Genomic DNA, 21886 nt, shown 5'->3' on the forward strand with positions numbered 1-21886 from the left:
ATAGATGGTGATGAATTGAAGGAGCAAGTTAGGGATTGGGCAATGAAGAAGATGGCCACCCAGTTTCAGACTTGGAAGAAACACCTATACACGACGTATGTCAAGAAGAACATAGCACCAGATTTTACTGTCCCAGGCCCGATCTCAAAGCAGAGGCCCTATTGAGATGAGTTTGTACAGTACAAGACTTCGGAAGAGGGTATGAGTCAGGTGATAAAGAACCAACGTAATGCCCAACAGAAGACATACCACCATACCTTGGGATCAGGTGGCTACAAGAAAGAGGACTGCTGGAATGAATTTAGGAGCCATATTTTAGGTAGTACTGCTGGAGTTGGCGGATCCCCTCCTCCTCCTCCCCCGGCCGCGCGCGCCCTCCCCGGCGGCCGCGCGCCCCCTCCCAGGCGGCGCGGCGCCCTCCCCCGCGCGGCGTGGCCATCCCCGGCGGCGCCCCCCCCTCCCCCCGTGCTCCCCCCCCCTCGCGCTGGGCCACCCCCGCGGCGCGTCCCCCCCTCCCGCGCTGGCCCCCCCGCGTTGGGCCCCTCCCGGCGCCGGCCGCCCCGCCCAGGCCCCCTCACCAGCGCTGCCCCGCCCCGATCCGGCCCCGGCCAGGCGCGTCGCCGCGTGCAGCTCCGGCGTCGGCCCCGCAGCGGCCGCGGCCTCACCCCGACCCGCCCCGGCGCCGTCGCTGCCCCGCCCCGATCCGGCGTGCCCCGCTCTGTCCGCCGTCCGTCGTCCGCGCGCCGTCCGCCGTCCGCGCGCCGTTCGCCGTCCGCCGGCCCTGCGTCGCCGTCCTCGCCGCGCCGTCCTCGCCTCGCCGCGCCGTCCCCGCCTCGCCGTCCTCGCGCGCGCCTCTGCTCCACGCGCCGGTGACGCCGTCCGTGACGACGAGGTAGTAGTACTACTAGTAGTAGTGGTTTACTTTGTTAATACCTGCTTATATTCTTCTGCATGGATTGGAAATACATTTGTGGTTGTCGGCCATCGTGCCTGACATGTATATGTGTTTGTCGACCATCGTGCCGTCTTTTCTTGCAGGTTTGGTAACCTTCCCGTACAGGGGAGGTGCTGCCGAAATTTTTTGTTCTCACTAATTGTTATTATTATGTTCCTTTACAAGTACTTGTCATTTATTTATGCTAACAGTTTTGTTCTTTGTCATTGCAGGCACTCGGCAAAATGCCAGGCGGACGGCGGCAGCGGCCGCATCGAGCAGTACGCTCGGCGTACCAGGTCCCCCCGCAGGAGACCACCGACGACGAGGAGGAGGAGGAGGTGTTGGTGCGCGGGTCATCTAGTAGGGGGTCCCAGCCCCCCAGCGGACGTCGCCAGGCGACCAGGAGGCTGCCGTTCTTGTCCTGGCAAGGGGGGACGACGTCGCGTGACGACAAGCGCGGCGGCGGCGACGACGACGACGACGACGACGACGACGGCGATGACGCGCCTACACCAGGCGAGACGGCTTCGACTTTGTCAGGCGTGGCCAAGGTGTACTCGCGCGGGCCCACGCAGCTTCCTAGGGTGCGGCCACAATTCCACCAGCGCCCGGTGATCACACCCGTGGGCCAGACGTAAGTAACCATTATTGATTTCACTACTTGTTCATATGACATGTCAAAAATCGAACTGAAGACTAACAATTGTTCTTAATGACTCGTGCAGTTCCTGGAAGATTGTGAGTGGAGCAGGTCAAGCACGCCATATCAATGGCATCCAGGGCCTCCTGATTAAGGAGTACTACCCTGGCCTTGTCAACGTCAACGGCGAGATGAAGGTGCCCACCAAGTGGTCCCACTTCTACCTCGTCGAGGAGGGTGGCGAGACCATCGCGGCAAAGATAAAGAGGGAGTTTTGGGTGAGTCTTTCATCGCACCGCATTGCTAAATAGTACGCATTCGTCGGACTTCTTGCAAAAAGGAAATGCTACATGATGTGTCTGTGTGCAGGACTTCTTCACGTGCGAGGAGGGTAAAGCGGCCCAGGCGGCGCGAGTGCAGGAGGTGGTCTGCAAAGATCGTCTCAAGGACCTATACCATGAGGCGCGCATACAGGCCATCCGCGACTTTCACGCCAACGTGCTTGGAGAGAACATCAAGAAGCCCCAAATCCGCCAGAGAATGAACTCGAGGGAGGCCGACCTCACCCAAGCGCAATACGAGCAGGTAATTAAGTATGACAACATTCGTTCAGATTCCTTCAGTGAAACATTACACTAATCTTCTCGCATGTCAAATACTTGATGTCATGCAGGTGTGTCCGTCGTGGTGCGACAACCACAGGGAATGCTGGACGGAGATTGTGCGCATGTGGCGCACGGATGAGGCGTACGCGAGGCGCGCCGACCGTCAGGGCCGCCGTGCGCAGATGCGAGGGGTGTCACACCACCAAGGGAATCAGCCCCTCCCCCAGTTCGCGACAAGATGGGTATGCGTCCGTTCATGTCTTAATCCTTGCGCTCAATTGTCAATACTTGTAACCAAGTTTGTGTTTTCAATGCAGACGCAGACGCACGGTGGGCAGGAAATCAACGAGTACACCGCGTACCTCCTCTCTCACAAGGGCAAGGCGACGGATCCGAACAACGTCTACAACCCGGAGGACGGGCCTGATGCATACACCAACCCCACCGCCTACGAGAAGGCCACCGAGTACACCGTCGCGGCTCGCCAGCGCTACGGGGAGACGTTCGACCCCACCACCGAGCCCCTGGACACAGACCTCCTGCAGAGGTTGGGACCAGGGAAGCAGCACGGACGCTACTACATGGCCCACAACGCCCTCGACCCATCCCAGGTTCCTACGCTGACCCAGGTTCGATCCACGCCCACGAGCTCCAGCGACATCCCCGTAGCGCCCCGGCGGCAGTCAGCATCATAGGTAAGTGTCGTTTCGTTCGTCGTTCACTCGTTTCGCACCTGTACATACAATCAACACTGCGGATGTAATATTGCAGGCCCAGATGGAGGCCAAGATGGAGGAGAGGATCGCCACATTGCACGCGCAGATGATGGCGCAACAGATGGCTTACCAGCAAAGCCTGCAGCAGCACTACAACACTCAGATGCAGAACATGGCCAGCTTCTTCTAGTCCATGCAGACGCCCAGGGCGTCTACACCGCCTCCTCTTCCAATGTTCGCTCCACCGCCTCCTCCTCCAGAGTTTTTTCCTGTGCCTGCTCCTGTCGCTCCTGGAGGGACCCCGGTGAGTATATTGACTCTTGCTTTAACTTGTGCGTCCATGCTGCAGATACTAATGACATCACTTGGCGTTTAACTTGTGCAGGTACAGTCGGCGGGTTCGAACCCGTCTCCTGGAGGTCCCGGCCATCAGATGATGTCGTATCCACCACCTGCACCCTATCCACCGTATCCACCTCCGCGTGGCCCTCCTCCGACGTACTCGTGGCTGACGGTGCGCGGAGGGTGGCAGTACGCGCAGGCGCCTCAGTTTGGTCCAAGGGGGTTTCCGTGGGCAAACCCTAGGGGCTCTGGGGGCGGAGCGGACGACGAGACCGGGGACGGCGCGACGAGCTAGGTACTTGTTGATTCTGTTATCATGTATCCACCGTATCGTCGAAGTTGTTGTCATGTATTTCTTTTCTTCGTTATGGACCTAGACTTGTTATGTTGAACTTCGTGTGATGGACGTCGACTTGTGGTGTTCGACGTGTTGGACTTCATGTGATGGTTGTAATGCACTTGTGTGGTTGTTATTGTGACATATATGTGAGATATATGTGATGTTGTGCGTTATTGTGATATATGTGGTGATGTTGGCGACAAATGTGATGAAATTGTGATATAAATGGTGCTACCGGTGCTTCTGGTGAAATTGGATTATAATTTGTGATTTTGCAGGGTTTTGATGCGAGAAAACAGAAAACAAAAGCAAAAAAAAAATTCGGCAAAGCTGGGCAAAAAAACCTAGGACAGAGTCTTTGCCGACTGCAATGGGAGGCAGTCGGCAAAGAGGTCAAACCTTTGCCGACTGCAACTCCGAAAGCAGTCGGCAAAGAACATTTCAAAAAAAAAATATTTTCTTTCTTTGCCGACTGCCGAGCTGGCGGCCAGTCGGCAAACAATTTTTGAAAAAAAAATTCTTTGCCGACTGCCGAGGAACCAGCAGTCGACAAAGCCTGCCGTCAGGGCTGACGGCGCCACATGGCTATGCCGACTGCTGGCGTGGCAGTTGGCAAAGGCTTTGCCGACTGTGTGCCACGTGGCAGTCGGCAAATCCGCCTTTGCCGACCCAGGCTTTGCCGACTTCTCTTTGCCGACTGCCACGTGGCTTTGCGGTCGGCAAAGCCTTTGCCAACTGGGTTTATGCCTTTGCCGACCGGGGCAAGCAGTCGGCAAAGAGGCGTTTTCCTGTAGTGGTAGAGCTAGGTTAGCTAAAAGTAACAGCCATTAATACCTGCACATATCAATAGGACAACACGGTCGGTCCTCATCACAATTGGCGTGCTGTCTTATTTGAGTTTTAATTAGGAAAATAATCTTCTCTTAACTCAGAAACCAATAAATAGAGGCATGCATGTTCAGAAACTATCCCTTATCGTCACTCCAAGAGTAGATATATGCTTCTGAATGCATGGAAATATGGAGCTTGTGTTTTCAATACTCTCAATTTTAATACAAATATGGAACTTAATTTTAAGCATATTTTTTGTTAAGGAGCTTTGGATTTCACTTGAACACATATGCTGGGAAGTTAGATGACAAAACTACTTTGCGAACTGTGAATTTAGATGATTTTTCCCAGATTTTGAAAACTATTTTGGGGACTAAATAGTAGCTTAATTAACCAAAACTCAAATATAGTATTCTGAGAAAAAAACTAAAAATTAAAAACTAAAAAACTATTACCACCACATCCAAGTAAAATAGGTTGGGCTTGATTTCAAAACTTTGGAGGCTCTTAGACCGCCCTTCATTTGGATAGACAAGAAAATATCTACAAAAGCAAGTTTGGAACGGATGGAATGGACGTCACACCATGCTAAAGTAAATGGCATGACTCAGTTTACTGTTCACGATGGGGAAAATGGCGTGACCTGTCAATTGGTCACGACAAATAAAATGGTATTACTCAAACTCCATACCACGTCAATGGCACACGTGGAAAGTGTCCGCAATAATGCCAGCGTGTTCATTTAGTCACGGCAATATATGTGGTGTTGTCATATATATTCATTTGTCACACAGGGCAACAATCTAATTCCTAGTTAAAAAAAACAATCTAATTCCTGAAAATTTAATTTGGCATACATGCTTTTGTTAAAATATTTGCTTTAAGGTTAAAAGGCAAAAAAAAAATCCCTGTGGCTTCTAGCTACACACACAAACAATAGAAACATTTTTGTAGCCGAACTGAACATGTACATGTATGCCCTTCCTCAAACTCTCTCAAAGGCTCAACTGCGCAGTATATATAACAGCACTGTAGCCATGTCTTTCCCCTCTCCTTTCTGTAGCTAGGTCCTTCCATAGCTGTAGGCAATAGCTACTAAGAGCATCTTCAATAGTACCACCTAAAATATACTACCTATTTCTCGGTAGTCACTTATTTGCATACTAACTATATTTTGCTTCCAACTCCAGCAGTACTACCTAAAATATGGCTCCTAAATTCATTCCAGCAGTCCTCTTTCTTGTCGCCAGGGAGGGAAGTTGCCGGAAGTAGGTCTCGCCGGGGAGGGGAGTTACCAGAGCGCCGCCAGGAGCCGTGCCCGGCCGGGAAGCCGCACTAGGGAATCGCCAGGGCCGCGGCACAGAGAACCACCGGAGCGCCGCCAGGAAGGAAGGCCGGACGCGAGGCAGAGGAGGGCCGGCGTCGAGGAGGGGCTCCGCGGCGAGGGAGGCTCACGGGGGAGGGGCGCCACCGGCGGGGAGGAGATGTGCGACCGGCAGCGGGGAGGAGCTCCGCTTGGCGTCGGGAGGGACTTCGCTAGCGTCGGGGAGGGGCGGCGCTGGCGAAGGAGGCCCGCAGGGGAGGGGCGCCACCGGCGGGTAGGAGGCGCGCGGCCAGCGTCGGGGCGAGACGCGCTGCGGGAGAGAGAGACACGTGCGGGAGAGAGGAAAGAAGCGAAGAAAAATAGGTAGATAGATTTGTTGAGCCAACAGATGTAGGTAGTGGGAAGGGGAATCTGTTGGGCCAACAAATTTAGGTAGCCTGATAAGTAGCCTGCTGGAGTGCATTTTTTTGCCTCCACTACCCAAATATAGGATAGGTAGCCTGTTTAGGTAGCCTGCTAGAGGTGCTCTAACAACAGTCAAATATAGGATAGGTAGCTTGTTTAGGTAGCCTGCTAGAGGTGCTCTAACAGCAGTATATGTATACTCCATAATAACTATTACTATATATATGCAAGCGCCCTGTTTGCTTGGTCGTAAACAATCATAAATTTTTAGCCAGAACAATATTTTTCTCTCACATCAAACCAGCCAATAGTAATAATCCACGATCGTATACGATCGTTTCAGCTCCAGCCGAATAGGCTAAAGAACCTCCAAGCAGTTGAACAATCTTAGGAGTAGTTCTCTCCTTTTTACCTGATGCCGGCTCCGTGACTCTTGATTCTGTAGCACTATAACACGGAGCTGGTGGAGCTAGGAAACGTGGCACCAATGACTTTTTCTCTTCCTAGTTTATTTTTCACCTTGAAAACTAAAATTGCTTCATGAACTGTTTCAAACAGTACCACTACTTTACTTTTCACGAGGAGCCGGAGCACCTAATAGCTATACCAAACAAGGTCTTACAAGCTAAGATGACACATATGTAGAGATACATGAGAGAGAGTGCTTAGAGAGAATATATAGCTGTAGAAACTGTGATGTGATCTCTTGCTCTCTCTCTCCAATTCTTGGACGTATGCGTATGTATGTAGAGATATTGCTTAGCTAAAAGTAAGAGCCATTAATACCAGCACATATCAATAGGACGACACGGCCGGTCCTCATCACAATTGGAGTGCTGTCTTATTTGAGTTTTAATTAGGAAAATAATCTTCTCTTATCTCTCTCTCCCCTTCAACACAAGTACCAGTAGCACCACCACCACTTGCAAGCAGCAATCAACCTCATTCGTCCTCGTCCGTCCAAGAGCTAGCGAGAAGAATACCGAACCGCACAACCGTACAGCTAGGCCGGCCGGCCAATCCATCCATCTCGTCTTGTACATGTCTAGCTGGGCATTTTTTTAACACTTTTTGTAAACTAATTTTAAATCTAACACTGTTTAATTTTTTTTCTTCCAAAACTAACACTTTTGGCTGCGCCTATTGCCATGGCGCGGCGAAACGCCTGTGCCGCGCCATGCATGGTGGCGTGGCGGGAGGATAACGTGGCGACGACCGGGGCGCTGACCGGTGATGTGGCAGGGTCTGCCGCGCCATAGACCACGGCGCGGCACTGACGCGCCAAGGCCCACGGCGCGGCAGGACCTGGACGCAGACAGAAGACTAGCCTCAGCTGCTGTCGGTGAGGATCGGCAGCGACGCGACCATGGACCTCGGCTTTGCGTCGCAGCTGAACGACACCTGTAGCTCCGACCCCAACGTCTTCGCCTTCCTCGACCCCTCGCCGGTGGGCTTCGACAATGCCTTCTACCGCAACCTGTAGGTCGGCAAGGGCCTCCTAGGCTCCGACCAGGTGATCTACTTCGACATGAGGTCGCGCAGCACGGTCGACTACTACGCGTCCAACCAGGATGCCTTCTTCACCGATTTCGTGGCGGCGATGGCCAAGCTCGATAGGATAGGGGTCAAGACGCCGGCCACCGGCGGCGAGATACGCCGGAACTGTCGGTTCCCGAACTAGTTGATAGTTAATCTCACCGATAGTGCTCCCGCACCGCATTGAAACGAATATGAAGCAAATAAATGGAGTCCGTGCGCAAGTTGACAAGTTGTCACATAACATTTTCATTGGTTCATGAAAAACTTGCAGACTCATGAACCAATGAAAATGTTATGTGGCAACTTGTCAACTTGTGCACTGACTCCATTTATTTGCTTCATATTCGTTTCAATGCGTCGCGGGAGCACTACCGGCGAGATTAACTAGCAACTAGTTCGGAAATCGGCAGTCTCGACGTATCTCGCTGCCGGTGGCTGGCGTCTTGACCCCGATCCTCCCGAGCTTGGTCATCTCCGCCACGAAATCGCCGAAGAAGGCACCCTGGTTGGACGCATAGTAGTCGACCGTGCTGCGCGACCTCATGACGGAGTAGATCACCTAGTCGGAGACCAGGAGGCCCTTGCCGACCTGCAGGTTCCGGTAGAAGGCGTTGTCGAAGCCCACCGGCGAGGGGTCGAGGAAGGCGAAGGCGTTGGGGTCGGAGCTGCAAGTGCCGTTCAGCTGCGACACGAAGCCGGGGTCCATGGTCGCGTCGCTGCCGATTCTCACCGACAGCAGCTGAGGCTGGTCTTCTGTCTACGTCCAGGTCCTGTCGCGCCGTGGGCCTTGGTGCGTCAGTGCCACGCCATGGTCTATGGCGCGGCAGACCCTGCCATGTCACCGGTCAGCACTCCAGTCGTCGCCATGTCATCCTCCCGCTGCGCCACCATGCATGGCGCAGCACAGGCGTTTTGCCGCGCCATGGCAATAGGCGCGGCCAAAAGTGTTAGTTTTGAAAAAAAAACAGTATTAGATTTAAAATTAGTTTATAAAAAGTGTTAAAAATAAAAAAAATCGCATGTCTACAACTGCAGTAAGTAGTGTTGGGTCAAGGGGCGGAAGACCATAGTTGACAACACGGAGAAGCTTGAGGAAGCCAGCACGCCGTATATACGGCGCGTAACGCTTGTCCCACTGGTGCGCCCTGATGTGCGTGCGGGGCCTCAAAGGAGGCAAGGGCACCTCTGCGTCGGTGTCACTCAAGAAGTGTGCTCGGTGCGGCTCGTCGTACTCCACCTCAAGAAGGGGTACAACGGGTGCTGCGTGGGAGGGGCCATCCTGTTATAAATTGATAAACAAAGGGTTAGAGTATTCAAATTAACGATCTTCAAATTAACATTATGTAGCATTGCAAAATTTAAACTACTTGTTATGCAGTAGGAACATAATATGAAAGCACATGTATATATTCAAAGTAACATTAATAGACATATTAAACATCTTCACTAGGAAAATAAACAACTTCTATGTATGGACCTACTGTCCACCGGTGTTTCTGTGAGAAATATGAGATAGCTTGGATAGTCATAATTTTACCTCCTTGGTCACTAAATTCTACGATTTATGTATGCTGATAGCAGTACGATATCGACAATGTTGTGCATGATTTTAGAGGTTCTAGTGCTTTTCAATATATGCTTGAGTAAAATGATCATTTGATTAATGTTTCCATATAAGAAAACAAGCATATAACAATTTAAATCATAAAAACTCAACCAACCAAATTTGTCGCTATATATATGTATGTCTAGTGCACAAAAACACATAAATACATTTATATTTCACGTGTCTTTTAATTAGACATTTGTTTTCGCTATAATTAATAATACACAGTAAGAAAATTAACAATTAAAGTATATAAATAATAATACAATATAAGATAAATTAACAGCTAAAGTATATTTTAAAAGAATCTCTTAATTTAATGACTAACGATTAATATAAAGGGGTAATGAAGGTATGAGGGTTTTGATTATGAAGAAATAGGCATCAAATTTCACTTCAGCGAGGGTTGAACTGTAGTGAGGACGTCCGTGGCGCGGCGGGCAACCGGCGTGTGTGGCCGGGGGGCATGGCGGGCGGCTGGAGGGGGCGGCGCTGCGGGCAGGCAGGAGGGCAGGCAGGAGGGAGGGCGAGCGGCTCGCGGGTAGGCGGGAGGGAGGGCGGCTCACAGGCGATATTTACCTGGTCCTGCCGCGCCGTGGTCCTTGACGCGTCATTGTCGCGCCAAGATCAGTGGCGCGGCAGACCCTGCCATGTCACCGGTCAGCACCCTGGTCGTTGCCACGTCACCCCTCTCACCGCACCACCATGCATGGCGCGGCACAGGCATTTCGCCGCGCCATGACAATAAGCACGGCCAATAGTATTAGTTTTGGAAAAAAAAATTAAATAGTGTTAGATTTAAAAATAGTTTACAGGAAGTGTTAAAAAAATCTAGCTGGGTCTCCATCGATCTGTCTCTGTGTGTGGCGTGTGGGTGTAGTTAGGGCTGGTGGTCTTGTACTAGTCGTCCTCCTCCTCCTCTGGTCCTGCGGCTGCGTGCTATAAAGAAGCTACCTAGGCTGGCTGCGGGGAGGGGAGGTAATGACACAAGCAGGCCGCCGTCGATCGAGCTCGAGCATGGGGGGAGCATCCGGAGAGCAGCAGCAGCAGCAGCACGGCGGAGGCGGCGGCGACGATGGGCAGCAGCAGCAAGGCGAAGGCGACATGGTGATGCCGGGGTTCCGATTCCACCCCACGGAGGAAGAGCTCATCGACTTCTACCTCCGCCGTAGGGTGGAGGGCAAGCGCTTCAACATCGAGCTCATCAACCTCGTCGACCTCTACCGCTACGACCCATGGGATCTCCCTGGTAAGACGCATAAGCAAGCAACATGTGAACTGCTACCATACCAGCTAGCTCCTGCTAATAAGGAGTAATATCAAGGGGATCTGGCATATATGATTTCATGCATGTGACCGACCCCCTTTATTTTCTTTTCTTTTCATCTGATGTGAGCCTTTATTCAGCCTGCTTTTTGCTTGCTGCTTGCTTTATTTTTCATGCATGCGCTGATGGTGTCTATTTTTCGCTTTTGTGTCTATACTAACTACATGACTGCTCTCATCTCATGCTCTACATAAACCACCGCAGCTTTGGCTTCGATTGGGGACAAGGAGTGGTACTTCTACGTTCCGAGAGACCGCAAGTACCGCAATGGCGACCGCCCCAACCGAGTCACGCCGTCCGGCTACTGGAAGGCCACGGGGGCCGACCGCACGGTGTACGTTGAGGTGAAGCGGCCGATCGGGCTCAAGAAGACGCTGGTGTTCTATGTCGGGAAGGCGCCCAAGGGGCTCAGGAGCAGCTGGATCATGAACGAGTACCGCCTTCCTTCCGGCGAGACCGACCGCTACCAAAAGGTAGCAACAAAATTCCAGCTTTATATTTCCTTCATCTGTTAACAAATAAGTACGTACTGGTATAAATAAAGATGTTTTTGTTTTTGAGAAATTTTTGCTCTGATCCTCGCTCACTGCATGGCTGCTTCAATTTGTTTTCCTTATTTGAGTTGTTTATTTATTTTTTCTTTTTGAGTTCTTTGAGATCTTGGAAAAGTTAGCACACGAGTTGAAAGATGAATCCACTGCTTAAATTGAAATTGCCCTCACTTTTGGGATTTGGGTCCTTGATTGATGATTGTTAGCATATGTTTGTGATCGCCGGCTGTGGCACATGTGTATCAAAGTTGCAAACACTACTCTTGTTAATTAAAAGCAAGTGCACCGTGCGAATTACACGTACGTGCAAGATCTAGCTAAGATCACCATGGTTTTCTAGGCTTGCTAGTAGTAGATGTACATATCGGCAGTTTCTCTCTCTCTCTAATATGTTCCCTGCTAGCTAGTTAATTAGGTTATTCCCATCACTTGCAAAAGTAGATCAATATTTTTCTTCAGAACTTATCCGAGAGTTTTTAGAACAGAGAAGGAACTACTTGAAAACTTTTCCAAGTTTCTGTACAGATCGGTTACTCTTTTCTTCTGCTTTTCCTTTGCAAAGACTGGTCCCTCCTTTTTGGATGTTTTGCAACTTACTTTTCAAGATCTGCACATATCTGGGATGATAACTACTCAAAAGAGAAAGCTACTTCATGGTTCTCAAACAATATATAGCAGTACTGTAGAAACGACAACGTCAGATCTAAGAAGGAAAGTTAATTAATATTTTGGAGTACTGTTATGTGCCTATCTGTTTAGTGTATAGCATGATGAAGCACAGCCTCCTTCACATGAAAAACTTTTTCAAGTGACATTTTTATGTTGGCTTCAAACTTCCTCTCTCTTTCAATATATAACCATGGTTTATGCACATATACTTAAATCTATCACTTGCGCATAAGAAATTTTTCAGTCTCTCTGCTAATTGCATGAGTTATAGTTACTTTTAAGTGTTTGTTAGGAATACCCATTTAATTTTGTATTAATCTTGATTAATTCATTTTCATATCATATTTAGGAAATTTCTCTTTGCAAAGTGTATAAACGACCAGGGATTGAGGACAACTTTCACCTCAGCACCACAACAACAAGATCATCCAGCTCAAAGGCTGCACCGATCATGGAAAAGAAGCACCACCGGACTTCATCAGCATCACCCCACCTGGCACCAATGTTCGACGGTGGCCACTCATCAGCTCACATGAACAAGCCATACAGTGGAGCAAACACGACCATAGCCATGACATCGTCAGCTGCAGCTCGAGCAGCAACAATGGCACCACAGACGTCAATTTTCCTGTCAACCCCCTCACTTAGCTCCACCACATCGACGGAGGAGGAGGGTACATCACTCTACCACATGAAAGGTGCTAACCCACCGATGCTGCCTTCTTCCACACATGCCCTGCTTAATGCAAACTCCGCTACAATGGCAACAATTCCAATAGATGAGCTGAGTAGGGCAATTGGATCATATAATAGCCAAGGAAACCCTAACCAGCCCTTGCCACCATCACAAGGTCCATTGCTTCCTTTTCCTAGCATGGAAAAGATTTGGGATTGGAATCCACTCCTAGAATCTCCCAAGGTTTGCACAAGCTTCAAGTGACTTTCAGGTGGCTCGAAGCATTTATATGCATGCTTGCATGCGTGCACGTATTATATATGAATACAGGTGTGTATATGTGCAGACACATAATTATTATTTGGGCTAGAACATGGTTAAGATGTAATGGAATATATAGGATCGATGAGTTAGTTCTAGTCCTATGCAATGCTCCACTATATTAATCAGTTCACCATCTCATATATATGAATAGCTGGTGTAACAATATGTCAATTTCTATTATTTGGTAATGCAGACCTTGTAGCATAACTCGATTAGAGATGGAAATAAAGATTATTTGGTCATCTGGCCTTAGGCTTATATATGTATGTTTCAATTATCATTTCAGTTTAATTTATTGTTGCCCCAGCATTAGTTTACAGATTTCATGTTTACATGAAATGACAAAAACGTATGCAGAAATATGTCCATATGTTATATATATATTGAGATTTATTTCTACTTGTACACTGTTTGAAAAATGCTATTTTTTTAACGGGAGTTTTACCTCAGCTTTTAAGAAAGCAGTTCGGAAAATGCTATTTCTACCTGTACACTGTTCTAGCTAGTTTCTTAAGTTAAAGCGTTTTTGCATGATATCTTGTCTATGTTAGATTCCTAGTTCAGAAACCATGAGTCTAGTTAATTAGAACTAATCCCTCCATCTCAAAACATAAGGCGTGATTTAACTTGGTGTAGTTTTTAAGAACATATTTTGACCTATAATTTCTCCTACAATATTATAGTATAATTTATAGGAACAAAAGTTTGGTCATTAGAAAGTATTTCAATATATAAATCTAACGATACTATTTTTGTAGTATAAATTTTTATATTATTAGGCTAATTGTTATTCAAAGATAATAAAGTTTGAATTTTGAAATATGTGCTAGCCGAACAACTAGCTAGGATCCATCCCCCTTGATACATATGCATGCATTAGAAATGAAATATGATGATAAAGAGTACTTCACTCCCCAATATAATATCTGGAACAGTTAATGTGGTTGCAATGTGATGTTTGGAACCAAAAGCATTAACAAAAATAAGAACCATTGTAGTGCATCACATATCCATTCTTCATGATCTGCCAATAATCATATATAAGGTAGACACAGTTAGCCATTTTGAAACATAGTGTTGAGAGAGAGTAGCCACGATAAGAATGTCTTCTTCCCTAATTATTCTTTTAGTGGTATACATAACATGCGAGTTCAGTTCAACTTTTTGTTTCAAGAATTATTAAAAGTTAATTGATCCTTATTTATTGTAGTTGTCTATATCATTTGAGTCCTTTTTCCTCATACTGGGAAAAGGTGAAATCTATAGTTAGCTAGAATGAAATTGACTTTAATTTCGTTCAAAATCAACTAATTAATCTTACTTTAACAACAAATTAAACTGGTGGTTTGAGACGATAGAACCAGCTTAACGATCTATTTTAACAACAAATTAAAGGCATCAACAGTGCGCGAGAGAATAACATGGAAAAAAAAACTTGAAATGTTACACCATCTCTCACAGTCTTGCTCATATCCAATCCTTTATCTTTCTTTTCTTTTTTTTTGAATTAAACAAATCCAGTTTTTAATTTAATCTGATTATTACTACCAGCCTGCTCTAACAATTGCCGGAGAGGAGCAGTCAAGTGTGGCGGTCCAGTTGGTGCACACATACACGCGCCGCCGCCGTGTATGATGCAGGCCTTGCCGTTGCCGACCGTGTTTACTCCACAGTCTGCACTGCACAGTCCACACGGCAACCTTCGTGCTCTTGCTGTCAACGCACGTATGACCTTGTTAGCCATAAATACATACTTCATACCAAGTATAAGTAAAACTTATCTAATCTATTTTGATTAAGTTTATAGGAAAATATAATAACATTTATAATAACAAATAAATGCGCTATCAAAATGTATTTCATGGTAATCTTATTTTGATGATGTAGATGTGTGTGCTCTTTTCTATAAATTTGATAAAAAACTAGAGAAGGTTGACTTAGGACAAAACTAAAACGGCTTACAATTTGCAACTAGCAGAAGTACTTCCACCATTCCAAATTATAAGACGTTTTGACTTTTCTTATGTACATATTGATCTGTACTTATATTCGGTAATACCATTCGCTAATCAGTGTCTCTCTATGTACTCTCTCCGGGTTTTTTTACATGCCACATTAGCTTTGTTCTAAGTCAAACATTACTATCTTTTACCTTCCATTCAAAAAAACTTACAGTTTCATAACATATGATCTAGATTAGTGAATCCAAAAACATAAATCTAAAAACATAAATCTTATGTCATGAATCTTTTTAGATTTTTTGAAATTAATGACCAAAGATATAAATATTTGACTTAGGACAAAGCTAATACGACTTGTAAAAAAGAGAGGGAGCACCTGCATCTAGCTGAAGCTGAAGCATTATGGAAATTTTACATGTTAATTGCACACTAGTTACTAACGGATAAATTTCTCTCTAGTGGGCCTCTTGGCCTAGGTTGAAAGCCCACTCCACAACTGGTTGAAAACCACGCTGGCTCACTGCTTCCTTCCTTCTAGGAATTGACTTTGGTAAGACCACTTTTGATGACCAAAATTGATCCATTACAGCCTTGCTGATGTCAACAAAACTGGTCAATATGGGTTGTCAGGCTAGCTACACCGAGTGCTTGGTCCATTGGAGCTTTGTGTGAGTTTTAGGTTGTAAATGATCTCCATATGGAATAAGACCATCACGAATAGTTTCTAATAATTTGTGTCAGCCTCGCGAGAAGATTTTTGGCCATATTGTTCGTGCCACACAGACAATACCTCCATTCCCGCCCTCCACCAGACCAAAGAAAGCCCACAACATCTCCTAACTTACAACCAAAACCTACAAAGCAGAATTTCCAAGTTCTACTTCTTTGTAGTCTCATATCTAAAAATAATAGACAGAGATTCAATTCCAATGAAACTCTAGACGACGGCATGGTCAGGTGAGGGAGTATCAAAGAAAAAAAAACACCTGTAGCCCCTATGATAGGGAGTAGCCAGCGGCGGATCCAGAAAAAATTTTAGGGGGACTGAACAACGCATACCTCCGACTGCTGCTCGATCTTAAGTCTCAACCCCACCTACACTATAGAACTTTGCCTAAAAACTCATGGGGGCTCCAGGGTGGTTCCACTGCTCCGGTATGGTAGAGTGGGGGGGGGGGGGGGGGGGGGGGCTCGCCCCACCGTTAGATCCGCCCCTGGGAGTAGCGGTAGTCCATGCGTATCTAAGCATGTATGGATAGATTAGGAATTAGGATAGAAAACCGTTGGTGGAGGATTCTTTAATCTTCATTATGTCCAAGATATCAAGATTGGAAGTCGTTTTGGTTCGCTCACATATGTACTTCCTTCAGCTGCAAGTCAAGATTGGATTACTAATTAAACTGTCGGGGATTATAGGTACCATGCGTGAAAAAAGGGGAATCGCTAGCGCCCAGAAGTTTGATCCAGGCACTAGCATCCAGACGCTCGCGCCAGCTGCGCCTACCTGTGCGCCAGCCCACACGCGGCACACCTGCGCCTGATTCACGTGGGGGCCCACGCTGCTCGTTTCCCGAGCGCACACGTGGGGCCGCATCTCAATCTACGCCCGCTCTTGTTTCCCATGTTTGTCGCTCGCCCCCCCCACTCCCACATACATGCACGCGGGCCCAGCAGCTACAAGCTTGTGCCTGTGGCAGGTGGGTCCCACTACAACATTCAAACACCAGATCTATTTTTGCAATATCCAGATAAAACGTTTGCAACATACGTCTAAAATAGACGAAACATTTGGGACATACACTTGAAACACCATTGCAATATGTGCAAACATTCCGATCTACTTTTAAAACATTGAGATGCAACACTTGCAACATACAAAAGAAGACAGATGAAACACTTGAGACAAGCGTCTAAAACACTTACAACATACATGTACAAACAACAGATGAAACATTGGGGATAGATGCTTGCAACATATGCAATATCCCCGTCTACTTTTGCAACATCCGCATGAAACAATTGAAATATACATCTGAAACAACTGAAACACTTGAAACATAGGCTTGCAACATATCTGAAAACGTACAAAAACACTTGAAACACAGCATCGTTGTGTGGTCATGACCTACATGGTGGGGAATTACGGTGGCACAGGCCTCCCCTTCCTACTGATGACGCGAGGTGGATGGGGGTGTAGGCGTAGGCGTAGGCCTCCCCTGCTTCGCTTCCATGGTGGGCGAGGTGGATCAGCACGGTGCTGCATGGTGGCGCTCCCGATCTCATGATGGCGCGAGTTGTCACCGCTCCGGTGCAGAAGGCCGTGGCGGGTCCAGTGCGAGCTGTCACTGCTCTGATGGAGAAGGTGGGCAGCGAGCTGGAGAAGGCCACGTCAGGCTCGAGGCACGGTGGAGAGGGATCAAGGCGGGTGGCTACGCTCGGGCACGGTCGAGATGCTGGCTGTAGGGGCCCTGGCTAATGTGGAGACCGCCGGGGCAGCGCGGTCACAACGGAGCTACGATGATTTTTTCTGGAGAATGGAGATAGCAGGCTACAGTTAGGGACTTATGGATGAGAGGCTACGAGGCCATTGGGCTGGTGTTGCGGCACCCGTGAACGAGAGCGTTCGGAGGACCGGACGTCCTCACCGTAGCATTTGTTAAAAAAACACACACACACACAACAACGGCACGTGAGAGAGAATGGTATATGATGCCGTTTGGATCCCAAGTGGTTTTGAGAGTCCACATAAAAAGAATTCCAACGGTTTTATTAGATTTTGAGATTTAAAAATCTGTGAGATAAAATCCGTAACCCGTTTGGATGAGAATCGGCTCGTGGGATTTTTTTTTTCTCTGGATTCTCGAAATCCAAATAGGGCCGTAGTAGCGTTTTGGGCTTTTGACGAGGGGAGTTATGAGAAAACCGCCGTGGAACCCAACCGCCGCACGCTTTTATTTACTTTCACGCGTCCATGAATGCACTGGGCCTACTCGTGCGTGCGTGTGCATGCATGCTGGGCCATATTCGCTCGCGTGCACGCCGGCCTGCTTTATTGCATGCGCGGCATGGCAGGTTGGGCTACAATTACAAATAACCGCGCCATATTATGTTGTATGCGTACGTGACGATCTTTTTATAATTTTATATATTTTCTAGCTATATTTCAAGATTTATTAGAACAAACATGCCTTCATTTAAGTTTATATAACTCAGAGTACGATCTATGCGGATCTCCCATGGCACTCAAAGGGTAAAAATGACAAGAATACAACAATGCTAAACATCGCCGATTTGGGAGTGTGACAAATATTTCAGGCAAGTAAGGTCTTGTTTAAATACACTTTGTATTCATCTTAATCGCATATATTGGAGTTGAAAATTAACTAACTTTTACCTCGATTCACTCCAACACATGTGGATAGACATGAATACGAGTGCACCCAAACAAGAAAAAAAAAAGATTTGGTATTTGCAGCCCTTCAGATGAGTTATCTTATTATTACAGAAATAATTTGTAGAGGTGGTTGGAAATAGACACATCTACTCATATACTCTTATGGCTCTAGAAATCATCAATTCCTACAAATAGGTATCCAACCACCCCTAAAAATCGATAAGATGGGTCAAACTGAAGGAAAAAAATAACTTCTTGAAAAAAACAAGAAGAAGATGTAGAGTTATTTTAGGATGATGAGTGAGTACAGCCTACTATGTATAAACTCATCTTGGGCTCTTGACTTGAGACGTACCACTCCGTAGTAGACCTCAAATTTGTGACCGCTCTGTCTCAGCTGTGGCCGGTTCTGGGCCGGAAGTCCAGCAATCAGGCCCGTGAACTTTTCCTTTCGAAATGGAAAGGAAAAGAAAAAGGGCCCATAATGATTGCTCAATGCTCGTCTCCATCCCCGAGTGCCAGAGGCGACGATTGTGTGTTGGATGAACAAGCCAGCAAGTACTGTAGTTTCATTTTGCGTGCAAGTGCAGCAACCGTCAGGAAATCCATGTAGCGTCTGGAGGACGCTGCTGCACACGTGCGCGTGCGTGCGTGCGTACATTGAGTGGTTGAGATGGATCTCGGCATCTCGCTGCCCTGCCGTCGTCCGATTCAGGGCTCGTTCGGTTGCTTCGCGTTGAGTCCCTGCAATAATTCCAGTTGCAGCCTCAGATGGCACGCAGAGTTGTTGCCGCACCAAGTGAATTCCTGATCCAAGCAAATCTGAATCGATGCATGTAGTACTATGCGTCTATGCATGTACTCCTATGTCCGAGTGAAATTTGCTAGATGCAGAATTGCAACCAATTTCGCAACTTCTACGAGTGAGATTGCTGCGAGGACAAGGAAATTTAAAAAAAAAATGAATGAAAGGAACTGAGCCAAAATCCCGTCGAGGTGGAGCAAAGCAAAATCGTGTCCATGTACTAGTCGATCTCTCAATAAGAAGAAGACTCCGCGTTGGATTTTTATTTACATTTCCACGCAAAAATCTACTACTACTCACTCTAATCAGCTACAAGTACTAGCGACTACAAGTAAGAGGAGCGGGAGCGGGAGGAGCGGGAGGAGGCGGGCGCGGCGACGGTGACGGCGGCGCGGGCGTCGGAGGGGACGAGGACGAGGAGCAGGAGGACGGCGAAGATGGCGACGGGCACGAGGAGGACGAGCGGCGGCGGCGGCGGCAGCGGCGGCAGCAGCAGCGGCAGCACCAGCAGCGTGGCCGTCACGCACGCCAGCAGCACCGCCGCCTCCGCGCCCAGGTACGTGGTCATGGCCGAGGTCCCGCCGGCGCCCGGACTGCCCGCGCCGGGCCTCGCCGGGACCCCCGCGGCGGCGAGAGGCGACGACTTGCGGCGGCCTCCGGCGCTGTCGGCGCGGCCGGACATGCTGCCGTGGTCTTGGCGGCGGTGGAGGTCGAGCAGGTGCATCTGAGGCGCGGCGCCCGGAGCAGTGGGTCGGAGGCGGTGATCCCCGCTGCTGGTGGAGTGGTTGTTGGCCTCGCCGGTGGCCGGTGCCGGATGGATGGAACGGGCTCCGGATTTGCTGGAGGGACGGGACGGAACACGGGGGGGATCGGTGGCCGGTGGTGGGTTTGCGAGCTTTCGGGAACATTTTTATAGGGTGATGGGAGAAACCAGGAGCAGAGAGGTGGGATTGTGGGGCCCGCGCGGCAGGTGGCCAATGCATGCGTGTAATTAAACGGGGATGGTTAACTCCCTAGATTAGATTATTACCACTGGGTGGATCACGATCACAATCACACACACTTCACCTTCGGGAGTTGTGGTGCTCAGCAACCAGTGCCCGTGACTCACACACGCCTCGCCTTCAGAGTTGAGAACCATGCATTGATTAGAATTTAGATGCATATTTTGTGTGCCGGATGGAACGAAAAAAGACGATGATGGGCTTGCTGCTGTAGCATAGCAATGGTACTATCAAGCAACCAACGTGTGCGTGTGATGCCGATGCGAAGCACTGCACATGCACAGGTCGCTCTCTCTCTCCGTCTGCTGGTGCAGGGTGGCTGCTGGCTGCTCGCTCGTCATGGTTGGATGGAGATCGAACGTACGGTGGCCAGGAGCAGGACGAGACTGTGTCCGTGTCTGTCCCGGCCCTGCCGATGCAAAACCAAAACCAGCAGCTGGCCACGTACGGTGCATCGGTGCGTGCGGTGCATGCATGAACCTCCTCACCTCCTGTCGTCTTCGTCTCCCATCCATCCATCCATCCATCTATCCATCGGCTACGTACGGCTACCAGCCACGGATGGATGGATATGATGGGTCATCCTGCTGTCAGTGCAGCCTGCACAGGAAATCTGGCCAGTCATTCTCATTCACGCACCCGCACGTGCCGTCGACCTCACCTGGCTCCAGGCTCCAAGGAGCAAGCCCAATAACCTTGGCTATAAGCCAAGCCACGTAATTAGCAGACAAAGCTTAATAGCCAAGATATACAACGAGCTACACTGTTCGTTTCGGCTATATTCACTTATAAACCATGACTAAAAATACTACTGACTGATTTGATACGAGAGAAAAATACAATTCATGAGCTAATAAACTCAGGCTTATAAGTCAGATACTACCTGCCGAACGGGCCGTTTTTTTATTTGCGTGGGACCCACCTTATCTTCACTTTTCTTATTCTCTCTCCGTCTTCGTTGCTTCCAAACATGATCCATGGACCAACGTTTAGCTCATTCGCTGGATCCTTTAACCAAAACTAGAATCAGGCGAAACCAGGTTCTATGAAGTGTTTCAATCTGGACTCGTACAAAAAAACGAGAATTGGTTTCAAGTGATTCTTCGTGGAACGCATCGTTTCTCTCTTTTGAAGCATTTCACATCGATTCGAATGCTTGAGAATCTGAAACGTTTCTTTCCGCCAAACACACCCAAACTCAAAACACACATCCAAAATAAATAATACGTACCTACTGATGTTATGACTATTTTTTCATAATAAACGACGTACATACAACCTGACTACAAGCTTACGTAGCGGTCAAAAACTCACTAGGAGTTTAGTATTTAACATCATGTTCACTTGTTTTATAAGTCGTAATTTTTTAGTTAATGAATAGTTTTTTTTTCACAACAAATTAACCAAAAGTACTTTCATTCATGGCTTATCAGCCAAGTGAAAAAGGTAAAATCCTAAAAGGGGAAAAAAAAAAAACTATACTGTAGCAACGGCCACACCCTCTTACCGACATCACTGATACTGAGGCCGTGTTTAGTTTCGGAAAAGTGGAATTTTGGGTTGCTGTAGCATTTTTGTTTTTATTTAGCAATTAGTGTTCAAACATAAACTAATTAGGCTTAAAACATTCGTCTCGCAATTTCCCAATTAGTTTTTTCATCTACATTTAATGCTCCATGCACAGACCACAAACATTCGATATGATGGCTACTGTAGCATTTTTTGAGATTTTGGGTTGGAACTAAACATGGGCTGATAAGGATGGCACCGCCCCTACTGACTTCAATAGTACATAGTTGTTTTGAGCTCCTCCCACACTTTGTTTTCAGCTCCCCCTTGTCGCCACCGCCTCTATCGACTTTAATCAATACTCCCTCCGTCCTAAAATAT

The 21886-nt window shown here is 47.9% G+C and overlaps 2 protein-coding genes across 2 annotated transcripts; one reads left to right on the forward strand and one right to left on the reverse strand.

Moving 5' to 3' along the window:
• Positions 1–10185: 10185 nt before the first annotated feature.
• LOC136472439 (NAC domain-containing protein 35-like) lies at positions 10186–13066 on the forward strand. The gene is made up of 3 exons (XM_066470147.1): positions 10186–10534; positions 10817–11085; positions 12182–13066. Exons 1-3 carry the CDS (start codon positions 10267–10269, stop codon positions 12770–12772), a joined length of 1128 nt encoding a protein of 375 aa, XP_066326244.1. The 5' UTR covers positions 10186–10266; the 3' UTR covers positions 12773–13066.
• Positions 13067–19317: 6251 nt separating this feature from the next.
• LOC136469303 (protein AUXIN-REGULATED GENE INVOLVED IN ORGAN SIZE-like) lies at positions 19318–19716 on the reverse strand. Its single transcript, XM_066467544.1, has one exon. The coding sequence runs from the start codon at positions 19714–19716 to the stop codon at positions 19318–19320; it is 399 nt and encodes a 132-aa protein (XP_066323641.1).
• Positions 19717–21886: the final 2170 nt, after the last annotated feature.

This window comes from Miscanthus floridulus, chromosome 8, assembly GCF_019320115.1.
Source record: "Miscanthus floridulus cultivar M001 chromosome 8, ASM1932011v1, whole genome shotgun sequence".
In the NCBI taxonomy this organism is placed as follows: domain Eukaryota; kingdom Viridiplantae; phylum Streptophyta; class Magnoliopsida; order Poales; family Poaceae; genus Miscanthus; species Miscanthus floridulus.

What these genes read in the sequence shown, in the direction of transcription:
- LOC136469303 (XM_066467544.1), bottom strand. Translation starts at nt 19,716, where the DNA reads ATGCACCTGCTCGACCTCCACCGCCGCCAAGACCACGGCAGCATGTCC.
- LOC136472439 (XM_066470147.1), top strand. Translation starts at nt 10,267, where the DNA reads ATGACACAAGCAGGCCGCCGTCGATCGAGCTCGAGCATGGGGGGAGCA. An exon ending in CGACCCATGGGATCTCCCTG is followed by an intron (nt 10,535 to 10,816) that starts GTAAGACGCATA and finishes AAACCACCGCAG; the next exon opens with CTTTGGCTTCGATTGGGGAC. An exon ending in AGACCGACCGCTACCAAAAG is followed by an intron (nt 11,086 to 12,181) that starts GTAGCAACAAAA and finishes TATCATATTTAG; the next exon opens with GAAATTTCTCTTTGCAAAGT.